At 36.2% G+C, this 13079-nt stretch overlaps 1 protein-coding gene across 1 annotated transcript; it reads right to left on the bottom strand.

The window, feature by feature from the left end:
- Window positions 1-3842: 3842 nt before the first annotated feature.
- Window positions 3843-12873, bottom strand: LOC127873472 (actin-like). Its single transcript, XM_052417351.1, has 8 exons — window positions 12547-12873; window positions 11102-11247; window positions 8263-8499; window positions 7877-8015; window positions 6857-6964; window positions 5828-6019; window positions 5379-5498; window positions 3843-5059 (listed from the first exon to the last, which is right to left on the bottom strand). The coding sequence occupies exons 2-8, from the start codon at window positions 11237-11239 to the stop codon at window positions 4854-4856; spliced, it is 1140 nt and encodes a 379-aa protein (XP_052273311.1). The 5' UTR covers window positions 11240-11247; window positions 12547-12873; the 3' UTR covers window positions 3843-4853.
- Between the last annotated feature and the right edge of the window lie 206 nt (window positions 12874-13079).

Below are 13079 nucleotides of genomic sequence, written 5' to 3'. Positions count from 1 at the left end.
AAGTAAACATCAACTCCTATTAGATTGTAAGTTTATGTACAACATGAATAAATATTACAAACAGAAACCAATATGGTTTATGTAGTACAAACTCTTTGATAGCAATTCGTATCATACCTTCACACCTGCGTGAATCACCACCTCGGGTTATAAACTTAGCTGAATTATACACCGTTGAAATTATAGTGGCGTGGCACCTTTGATGTTTGTTAAAGGGGCCTTTTCACGTTTGGACAAATTGACAAAATTGAAAAAAAATGAAAACAATTGTTTCCGATTCGCAAATTTTCGTTTTAGTTATGATATTTGTGAGTAAACAGTAATACTGAACATTTACCATGCTCTGAAAAAGCCATTATATGCATCTTTTGACAATTTAAAAACCCGAAAATGCGAAACGATTTAATACTTTGGAGAGTTCTGTTGTTGTCGTTATATTTTGGGAAACTACGAGGATTGCTTATATTAAGTAAAAAATACAGCTGATATTCTATTCGAAAGGATGGTCGAGTGGTCTAAGTCGTAGACTTTTTACTCCAGGACTCCAGGGGTCAGTGGTTCGAGTCCCGCTGAGGGTTACCTTTTTTTGTCTTTTTTTTAAATTTTATTCTTGAATTTTTACTGGAGCTTTTTATATCCAATGTTTAAATTTATCAATATAAAGCATTTAATGTAAACTTCAAAACATGCCAAAATCTGTGAAAAGGCCCCTTTAATTTTTTGTAAATACAGGAATATACACAAATGGTGGGAAGAAGGTACAAGCGTCGAAAAGAGATATACTTATGAAAGGGTCAAGTACGGTTCACAATCAGTTCGTCTCCCTATTTAGACCCATGAGTTTAACCACAGCAAATATAATGTTGAACGCATCTTATTCTCATCTTTAGAGCACTTGTAAGGTAAAAAAATGAAAATATATAACTAAATGCCCAATTTGAGCTAAACAAACGCGATTCTTCCTGATCCAAAGTGCCCCAGCCCCAGTCCCAAAATAGTTGACCCCCCCACCTCCCGATAGGTTTCATTACACGGTGTGATTTTGTTATGTGTTAACTATGTCGCAGAGAGAGGTTTCCCAATGTCGCTCTGAAAGTTTATTATATTTACGAGAAAAACACATAGAAGTAAGCAGCTTTTGCAGTCGTTCAAACTGATGAATATAATAAAGTTTAACTACATCGCATAATATATGTCAAACAATGCTATATAGAATATCTTGAACTTCGAGTACCTGCCAATTTAAAACTCTTAACTGATCTATTGATATTTTTTATCATAGTGTTTAAATCCCACGTATCAGAACTAAAATCGGTATTTATATATCTGTTAAAAACGTTACATTGAAAAAACTAACGTTAAATATGAATAGATGCTAAACAATGCAGTGAATGCAATTTACAAAAATACTCTGTCCTTTTGATATGTATCAATAACCATGGTCTTTTCAATACCTTCAATTGATTGCTTCTGTCCGTTCAACTAACATGAATCGATATATTTCTCCATTTAGAATTAAGCATCAAAACGTTGATGCAACTTAGATGAATAAGATGGTTTATTGGTTTATTAATTTATGGATACCAATACCTTCATACATCATGATACATTGACACTTTGCGTGAAAGCTGTTTAAGACGTCTATTCAAGAAAAATGCATTAAATTTTCGCTACTGAATTGATTATTTCAAAAAAGAAATTAAGTTTAATTCAGGGCTTGTTAATCGGTTGCGAGATTGTATCAATGGCTGGGCTAGATTTATGAATATTTAAAATATTGCAAGTAACGCATGTATGCATGTGAAGTCAATCCTCTTGTACTTATTTATATTCATTTCACCTTAATATTTGGAAAAAATGCTCTTATTTATTTTAATGGAATGATCTATAGACATCAGTATAACAACCATTTAATGTTATCGGGAAAAAACATGATGTATCGGGTAAGATGATCCAAATATTGCAATCCCTGATAATTAAGTTTGAACGAAATAAGAAATTCTTTATTTATTTGCATATAAGCATTTCTTTTGAAATGTTCTGTTTTAGTTTTCGCCCAGCTCTGACAAGTGATGATAATTGTTTGCTTTCATAAAATGTATACACATATAAACTGATAATATAGAAAATAAATAACATATCAACAGCTGATATACACATTTATGCACGCTTTCCCCTACGATAAGTTTCAATTATGTCGTAACATTCACTCGTTTTTTTAAATATATTGATTATATTTGTAGCAACAATAAGCCCTTCGTGGTTGTAGTGTTTGTTGTCGTACTCACAGCAATGATTGCTACTGCTTTTGATGCCCGTAAGTAGTCAACGTTCATTCACGCTACATATATAACAGACCATCGTCGGATACCCATGACATATACATTCCGTTACTCTCGATAAATGGAGAGTAGCGGAATGGGTCGAACGTGGGTATTCGACGATGATAACAGATCGTTCAGTTATGATATTAAAACCACTACTCGAAACAGATAAATAATACCGATGTATACTAAAGTAAGTATAGATATATATTGATGCCACACTCACAAGCACTATTTACGAAATCGAAGTGCGACAAAGAAGATAAGTTTATTCATGTATAATATACCAATACATTACGTCTATTATGTTATATACGTACATAACTGTTGTCAGCAAATAATGGAGTTATTGGACGTGTATACGTGTAAAAATACTATTTAGTATTTTTTTGTCAGAAACTAATAGCTTCATTAAGCTTTAAAGGAGTTGGCCATGTTAACCGAAGAACACAAATTTGTGTTAAATCAGATTTGGCAACAAGCTGAATATTTCAAGCTGTCGTTAGCACAGCATGCTCATGGTTAGCTTTTTTTTATATATCACACTTATAATTTTGAACGTCGCCCGGCGTGCGTCGTGAACATTTATCTTGTGAACACTTTAGAGGCATTTTAATACGTAGGACAATTTGTTCCCGAGTCCGAAACATGGTCACGTCAGTCCAAAAACAATATTACCTTATTCCAATCCTCATGAAACTAGCTCAGAACATATGTTCTAATGATAGTGATATCACGGCCGAAAAAAAGCATCGTTCTGGTAAGTGGGGAAAATGACCACCAGGGAGTGGAGCAATTTTCGTAATATACAATTGGTAAACCCTGTGAGCACTTTAGAGGTAAAATGTTTTTCCATTCTACATGAAACTCGCTCAGAACATCTGTTGAAAAACAAAGCCGTGAGGTGCGAGGCAATTTCACTTGCATGGCTTGATTTAATCTTGCAAACACTTTAAAGATCAAAGTGGTTGTCTAATAGTTTTTAAACTTTTAGCTCAAATTATATGTCGACAGAATTTGTGAATGGCTTTATCCGTTGAAATAATTGCCGCTATGGAGCATGTAAGATTTCCTTATTTAGCTATAATAGTAAATATCAAAGATGTCGCCTCTGATAGTGTCAGCCCTTAACCCGTTTATAACCAAACGCACCCTAAATGCTTTGCATTAACCGTACCAATGGAATGATCGCAGTTTTGAACACTTCATGTTTATAGTTGGTGTTTTGTTATAAAAGCACTTGATACGAAATAATTTATATCGTGTTCCTGGTGTGTTTGTCTAGTCAAGCCTTGCGAAGATTGTAGGAGAGACATACTTTGCACAATCAGCATAAAACTGGATTAATTATTTTTTCTAATGATAGCAGCGATAACAATGGTAAAAAAGCTATGTCAAAACAGCATTTGTTACAAAAACATCACATCGCGGAACATTTCAGATCCTGTTTGTTCTTTTCCACTTGTTAATAAGGAAAGTCGGTTTAAACTCAAAAGTAGTCTTCGATGGGACTCGAACTTTGACTTCATAAATATTTATTAGTGTGAATGCTACAATATCGAATACATGGACTCATGCTGTGTATATCATATTGCATATTTGATAAATAATACACACAATCAAACAAGAAAACCATTAATACGACAAATACAGTTGTTATCATGTGACTATCGCTTTTCTTTTTTGCCAACTTTCTTATGTCGGTATGAAAAAAAACACCAACCACAACAAAACATGCGAGGATGGGTAAGGTAGGGAATATTTTGCAAAATTTAACTCTTTTTTTTCTTTTATACATCCCCGACATTAAAGCCACGGACCAATAAGCGGATGTAATAAAATTGGTCAGTTTATCTTTCGTCTGAAGATTTTTAAAGTAGGTAATGAGTATGGGAACGGGTTGCGCGTTCAATGTGCAATCTCCCCTCAAGTGATCCACCTTTTGTCTCAATAACCATTAAATATTATTTCGGTGAACTATATTCTGATTGTATTAAACATACTATTTTTGTGGACCACACGATAGCAAATTAGCTAATACATAATAAAATTAAGTACTTAAACGATTAAATGTAATGTATTGCGTTATTTTTAATATCAAGTATAAACACTACTCTCGCCATTAGGGCATTACTTTTTTTTTAAATTTTAGTGTTCGTAGTACTTCGCACAGATATTTTGTTTATTTATTTCTATAAATGCATTTCCCTTCTCTGTTTATTTTTAACAGCACCTTTAAAAAAAAATCATATGTATGGTATAATATAAAATAACAAAGTATAAATAACCCTGGAACATTACATAAAATGCCTACAATCTATCCAATACATTCCATATGTACAATGCCTGGTCTGTGAAAATGGGGGCAATCAGGGATAACCATTTTCGCCTAAACTGGGCTTAAAACAAGAAGATACCATTAAAGCAGAAAGTGCAGTTCCTGATGAGCCTTTGTGAACTGCACAGAAAAATCTGGAACGAAACTTGACGCATTTGCATTAAGTGCAGTTTGCATAGAACAAGCTAGACTCAAATACATTTCATATGTACACTGGCCGGTCCGTGTTCCTCGTACTCCGCCTTTGAGATCCACTGGGAGGCGAACGTGGACAGAGACGCCAGAATGGAGCCGCCGATCCACACGGAGTACTTCCGCTCCGGGGGTTCCAGCACTTTAGTCCGCATGATGGGCGGGATTAATGACGTCATTTCCTTCGTCAGACGCTCCGCAAAACCTGGAGGAAAAACACACGGTTTTCCAGATAGGTAAAAAACCCGGTCTTCTAGCCTTCGGCGTTTCACTATATTATAACAATTTTTGACAGCCGAAACAAAATGCAGTAGAAGAATACTTTAAATATTCAAATTAAATATATATACCACACTTCAATGTCTCAAAACATATATGTAATGCTTTTATGAAGAGAAACAGGAATAGGAGCAACCGACTGTATATTTAAGCATTCAAAAAACAACTAGCATCAACTATTGCCCAGAGAAAGGCGAAGAATTGTTATAATACTACCAAAACATGAATAACGCAAAAAAACTTACCTGGGAACATGGTGGATCCTCCGGACAGGATTATGTTGTAATACAAGTCCTTTCGTACGTGAATGTCTGTCTTCTGAATGGACTGGTACACCAGCTCGCTGATACTAGGCTGCTCCATGCCTGGCGAAAAAAACTTATTTTATTATCGGAGCACTTAAAACGCCATATAACGTTAAGTAAGAAACTTGGACTATTAAAAACGGAATTATGTGCCCGGCAAGCAAATGGCATTAGTGATTACCGCATATAATAATAATCAAATCGCTGAAAGAGTTTAATAATTGTCAAAAGTAATTAAATTATTAAAATATCTGTCATGCTATATATAATGTTATTATTTTATAATATCATTTAACGCCGATACCAACCATACAATAAATAGTTTTTCGAGATAAAGAATTGCCTTTCCCATCGATCTACAGTACGCTTAAAGAAATCTCTGTACTGACCAATTATATGCGGTTTGAATAGCGCCTCCGCGCACCGGAACCTTTCGTTGCCAACGGTGATAACTTTGCCGTCCGGAAGTTCGTACGTGGTTTCAAGTTTTGATGACGTCATAGCGGTTTTCATTTCATCTTCAAAGTCCAAGGCCACATATCCAATTTTCTCTTTGATTTCGCGCACTAGCTCGCGCTCGGCTGTTCATGTACACGCCAGTATAATACTTCCGCAAATGATTATAATTATGACATCTTTTGTTAAATTGATGGGTGAGCATGTTCAAAAAAAAATCAGTAAAACCATATAATTTCTATCTCATGAAATGCATTGTATATGATGCCAGGTCATCTTGTAAATGCAACATTTTATTGAGTGTAATTTATATTATTGTAAATAAGTATAAAATAACAACTTCGTATGTAAGTGTCAATTCACAGATCAACTTAAAAAGCGTATTATTTCGTAAATAGCTGCATGCCTTCAATATTTAAAGGGACTGTCAACCACGACGACGTAGGAAAGAAAAGTTGTAAAATACCGTATTTTTTACATTTATTAGTGTATATTGATAAAAATAATACGACTGGTATATTACATAACTTGAACAAAGTTGTAAAGTTTTCTTATTTTCAGTATATTTGGTAATACATTTTACTGGGTATGTCTACCAGGTAACTACCAGTTAACTATAAAGTACGCCCGTAGATTGATCATCATCGTCACGTGGTAAACCCAGGAATGCAAATTGTGCATGCGAAGTAAATTGTATATATTAAATTTAGAAAATGATCGATCTGCTAGCTTTATTTATAGCGTGAATATCGTTATGTCACCTATTTTTGCGATGTACTTTCGATTTCACATCGCGAAATTTTATTACCAAATATACTGAAAATATGCACTTTTTCAAGTAATGTAATATACCAGTCTTGATATTTTAATCAATACAAACTAATAATTGTAAAACAATACGGTATTTTGCAACTTTTCTTTTCTCGTCATTCGTGGTTGACAGTCCCTTTAAGCAAGCTTACCCGTTGTATGAAAATAATGACCCCTCTCCGTGAGTAACTGTGCGAGGTAGTCTGTGACGTCACTTCCTGCTACGTGCGTTCTCTTCATTGCGTGTCTCCATGTATAAACTATTAAAACAGGAAACCATTAAGTAATTAACTATTTGATAAAAAGTTTGGGCCGACATTTTAAAATTGTATTTGTGCATTTTTATTCATGTAGAGGGACTTAATTCATAGATTGGCAAAATGACAATTTAAATAAGAAATGGTTATAGATTCAAAACAGAACATATGCATTATATTTAAATCCGCAAATTAACACTTCTGACAAAGATTGAAAAAAAAATTACTATGGTTTATCGATGATTATTTATCAAAATCGGAATTTTTAATGATCGAAAATGTGTATGATCGAATAATCGTTTCAACTTTCTCCCGAATTCCAAAGCCAGCGTGGTGTAGTGGTTAACGTGAGTTTCCAGAAGTAAAGGGTAACCGAGCAACCGCAGTTGTTTCTTTAATCGCTGTCCTTGGTATATTTTTTTAACTATTCCACATATTACAGTTTTGATAGTAAATTGATTGTTTAACAATTTTCATTAATACTAACATATGGGAACAAGTCCCTTAAAACCCCTTCTATGAATGATGCTTTTTAACGTTGATATGTCTGTATTTCTTTATTTTAGAGTACACCTCGACTCTTCATTATGGCAATCGCCCACAGAAGACTTGTTCGTTGGATGATTGGTATAGTGTAAGTAACAGGGACGTCCTGTTCAGGAGACGACCCAGTGTTGTTTAATGCCGATGCGAATCAACTACTTTATTGCACCTCGGTTTTACGTCACATGCGTAGAACGAGTAATCAGATTAGAGTTGAGTCGGGATCGAACTTACGACCACTGCTTTGGCGCTATAGGTGTAACCATTATAACAGCTATTCGCTTAGCATTATAATAATCCTTCCACCAATTCAAAATGGAAAAATTCAGGATTTTTTTACCCCGAAGACGTTTTTATACAAATAGAATTAACCTCCATCGATAGGCGTGATGTGTGCGACTCCATCTCCGACGTCCACGACGATACCACAGTGACGCCCTGATGCATACAGGGAGAGAACTGGCGTCATGCTGATGTAACTGGCCGGTGTTCGGAACGTCTCGAACATTATCTGAACAATAAATGCAGATGAAAATCCAAAAAAAGCGACGCATGATTCAATTTGAAGCTCTGATAAAACAAAGTGTATAAATTAATATATATTCGATTGTATTTCTTCAATATGAATGCACAAGCACTTTTCGTATCGAATTATTGTATTAGCTTCTGCACACAAAACAAGGTAAATATCCATTATTTACTTTATGAAACAATGTGTATTTTTTGTATTTTTTAGAGTCTTATAAAGACTGCCATACCTCCATGCTTTTCTCGCGGTTCAACTTCGGATTGAAGGGTGGGTCGGTTATCAATACCGGATGTTCTTCCGGTGCCACACGGAGCTCATTGTAGAAGGCATGGTGCCAGATTTTCTCCATGTCGTCCCAGTCGGTGACAATGCCTCGTTCCAGGGGGCGGCGAAGCGACAGGATTCCCCGTTCCGCCAGGGCATGCTCCCCCACGAACATATGGTCTATAGGCCACCGCATCACTACCTGTGCGTTATAGAGGACATAGGGTCAGTTAACACACCGCATCACTACATGTGAGTTATAAAGAACATAGGGTCAGTGATACACCGCATCACTACCTGTGCGTAAAAGAGGACAAAGGGTCAGTGACAACCGCATCAATACCTGTGCGTTATATAGGACATAGGGTCAGTGACACACCGCATCACTACTTGTGCGTTATAGAGGACAAAGGGACAGTGACACACCGCATCACTACCTGTGCGTTATAGAGGACAAAGGGACAGTTACACACCGCATCACTACCTGTGCTTTATAGAAGACATAGGGTCAGTGATACACCGCATCACTACCTTTGCGTAAAAGAGGACATAGGTTCAGTAAGACACCGCATCACTACCTGTGCGTTATAGAAGACATAGGGTCAGTTATACAGCGCATCACTACCTGTGCGTTATAGAGGACATAGGGTCAGTGACACACCGCATCACTACTTGTGCGTTATAGAAGACATAGGGTCAGTGATACACCGCATCACTACCTGTGCGTTATAGAAGACATAGGGTCAGTTATACAGCGCATCAATACCTGTGCGTTATAGAGGACATAGGGTCAGTGACACACCGCATCACTACCTGTGCGTTATATAGGACATAGGGTCAGTGACACACCGCATCACTACCTGTGCGTTATAGAGGAAATAGGGTCAGTGACACACCGCATCACTACCTGTGCGTTATAGAAGACATAGGGTCAGTTATACATCGCATCAATACCTGTGCGTTATATAGGACATAGGGTCAGTTATACAGCGCATCAATACCTGTGCGTTATAGACGACATAGGGTCAGTTATACAGCGCATCAATACCTGTGCGTTATATAGGACATAGGGTCAGTTATACACCGCATCACTACCTGTGCGTTATAGAAGACATAGGGTCAGTGACACACCGCATCACTACCTGTGCGTTATAGATGACATAGGGTCAGTGACACACCGTTCCACTACATAAGCGTTATATAGGACATAGGGTCAGTGATACACCGCATCACTACCTGTGCGTTATAGAGGAAATAGGGTCAGTGACACACCGCATCACTTCCTATGCGTTATAGAGGACAAAGGGTCAGTGACACAGCGCATCATTACATGTGCGTTATAGAGGACATAGGGTCAGTGACACACCGCATCACGTCCTATGCGTTATAAAGGACATAGGGTCAGTGACACAACGCATCACTATCTGTGCGTTAAAAATAACTCGGGGAAACACAAAATTAGTCTGCTTTTTTGTGTGCGGAAAACACAAGTTCTGTTTTCCCGTGTGCTTTTTGGAGCGGAAAACACAAGTTCTGTTTTTCCGAGTCCAAAAAAAATTTACTAGTGAAAACAGACTTATTTTGTGTTTCCCCGAGTTAATTTGTTTTTGGAGACGGGAAAACAGAACTTGTGTTTTCCCGTCTTTTTTTGAGCGGTGATGTCAGCTCAGTGCCACTGTACAAAACGGTCGAAAACGTGCTGCAAGAAATTGGCCTCCATGCACTTTAAGCAATGTTTGTTGGCTAGAGAATCGAGTTTGAATCGTTGACACACTTTTCAGACAATCAACTTGTTCAGCCAAATGTATCTATCTTATCGATTAAAACTTTCACATCACCATTAAAAATTTACACTTATTAATAACAATTCATCAACATGCATATTTAAAGAGTCCCCTCCCATCCCAATCAGCAAACGGACAAAACATCATAATGAATCATATATTGAAAAATGAGCATCATATATTGAACAATTTGCATCATAAAATGGACAGTAAGCATCATATAATGTACAGTTATCACCATATAATGGACAATCGCCATAATATAATGGACTGTGACCATCGTAAAATGAACAATGAGCAATTTGAGCATCATATAATGGACCATGAGCATTATATAATGGACCGTGAGCATTATATAATGGGCCGTTAGCATCATATAATGGCAAAGTATCCTCATGCTATCGTTAATTAACAAAGTGTAATGCTAAAGTAACATAATATAATATAAATTATACATCATATAATGAAATATATAGTCATGAAATATACGTTTTCGTGTTAAGGCAGCTATGGCGTTCCATAAAATAACCTTTTGAGGATAACCACGAATGCAATACACCGCATAACAATCTAGGGTGAATAACCACGAAGGTGACAGAATACATGACAACATGGGAGAAAAATCACGATTGAGACATATAGCATCACTACCTAGGGGAAATAACCGCTTATGTGACACACTGAGCAACACATGTTGATAATAAACATACTTCGTTCTCAGGTTAGCTCATAAACACGAACGAAGAAATACATGATTGAACAGACTTGAACATGATGAAAATTTACAACTTTTACTATAACTAATAGGAATACTTGCTTTCCATGATATTTTATTCAAGAGACGATACAGCAGTTTTGTTTTATTTAGTAGTTCAGATTAAACTTGAAAAATCTTACCCGTAGACACTTTGATCGCATTAATATTAGGTGGTGCATTTATATGCTTACTAATCGAAGGGATTATCGTATAATATATACTGATGACCAGATATTTCGCTTTTTTAAACCGCCACAACTTACGTCGTGTTTTGGTTTCCCAAGAATGGTTGCAAATGCCGCCCTCGGGGCATCGTCGCCGGCAAAACCGACCCTTGTGACGCCGGAACCGCTGTCGATGACTATTGATGTCACTTCCTCTACCGAAACTTGGTCAGACATGGCTGTGGCTTATAAGTTGGTAATAAAAAGCATTCAATGTATGGCTAGTGTGAATGATTTGATCTGGCTTTCAAATCATGTTTAAAGGGGCCTTTTCACGTTTTGATAAATTGACAAAATTAAAAAAACTTGTTTCAGATTCGCAAATTTTCGTTTTAGTTATGATATTTGTGAGGAAACAGTAATACTGAATATTTACCATGCTCTAAAATAGCCATTATATGCATCTTTTGACGATTTAAAAACCTGAAAATTATAAAGCGTTGCAACGCGAAACGATTGAATAATTTGGAAAGTTCTGTTGTTGTCGTTATATTTTGGACTCCAGGGGTCAGTGGTTCGAGCCCTGTTGAAGGTTACTTTTTTTAAATTTTATTCTTGATATTTTGCTGAAGTTTTTAAGATCCAATGTTTACATTTATCAATATAAAGCATTTAATGACAAACTTCAATTCATGCCAAAATCTGTAAGGTCTGCAACGAAACAAAAAAACGTGTTTTCCAATATTGCGGCCAGACAAATTACACGTTAAAAATGAATATCAAAACTCAGATGCATTAAAAGTTAATGTAGAACTAGGTCAGACATGATTGCCGGTGTACGGTCTGCATTAACATCGCTGTCGGTGTTTCCAGTGCCAGGCTAGAACTATTAATACTCCAATTATTGCTGTCATTGATAATAACCGTCACTAGAAGAGAAGTAGTACTTATTGTTTTTCTTTCTGAGCATATGTGCCCAGCCCCCCTGACGGTTAACATGACTTGTTAGTGTTAAATTTCAACTTGGTAGTGCTGTTAATTTAAGTAGTACTATCAGTATTCCATATACAGGTGCGAGACCCCCCCCCCCCCACCCCCATCTTTCAGTCCAATTTTACATATGTAATCACCACGGTTTATTCGAGAGAAAAAACATACAAACAAACATTTTGTTCTAGTTTAAACCAATTTATATGTGCTCGATTTCATTAAAAGCCTTTGACCTATGGAGGAATTGTCGAGTCTGTTTGCCGAGAAAGACCAGAAAGGGCATCTCTTAGAGAGGTTATTAAACCAGCGACCTCCCGGTGGCAAGGCGAACACCAGACTGATTTACCAGGGCGGCCTGTTTAATATACTTACTTAATACACTAATATTATACCGGATTTTATAAAAAATATCCACAACTGGAATGTTTAACTCAAGACGGATGTCAAATAATGAATAAGTTTATTAGTAAATGATATATTATTTAACTTGTTTATGGTTATATAGTGTTATAAAAAAACTCTTAATAATAAACAATACATGTAACAATACTTACATTTTTCTGTAAAAACATCCGGGTCAGTACACAAAACTTCTGTTTGAGAGCCTCTTCAAATGCAAATACTTAATTCATCTTACATTCATTTTCTACTTCATTTAATCTGTAACACTTTCACAATCAATAAAAATGACTTTATCATGTCTAAAGTAGGTATACATCGTTCCCTTTCATATCTTCATGTTCGATCAATTTCTAATCTAATCCCATATTCAGTAAATTATTCAATCACCTCATACATCGACATGTTATTTAAATAGCTCATCTTTTTACAAGGCAAACATGCCTATATTTGGTTAAGTCAACGTGTTTACATTGTGAACACTTAACCTTTCGCGCATGTATAATGGCTATTTTTAGATTCGTTACGACTGTGTAGCTTGTTCCGTAAACCTGTGTACTCATTCTATACATAGATGGTGACGTCACTACGTTATTGTCACCTCTATACTTAGACGCATCACGCACCTCCATTTGGAGGCATTTATGACTACGACACAAAGAAGTCCGCGGATGAATGAAGAATTTGC

The sequence above is a fragment of the Dreissena polymorpha genome, chromosome 3 (assembly GCF_020536995.1).
Source record: "Dreissena polymorpha isolate Duluth1 chromosome 3, UMN_Dpol_1.0, whole genome shotgun sequence".
Lineage (NCBI taxonomy): Eukaryota > Metazoa > Mollusca > Bivalvia > Myida > Dreissenidae > Dreissena > Dreissena polymorpha.
This window is presented reverse-complemented; position numbering and strand designations above follow the sequence as displayed.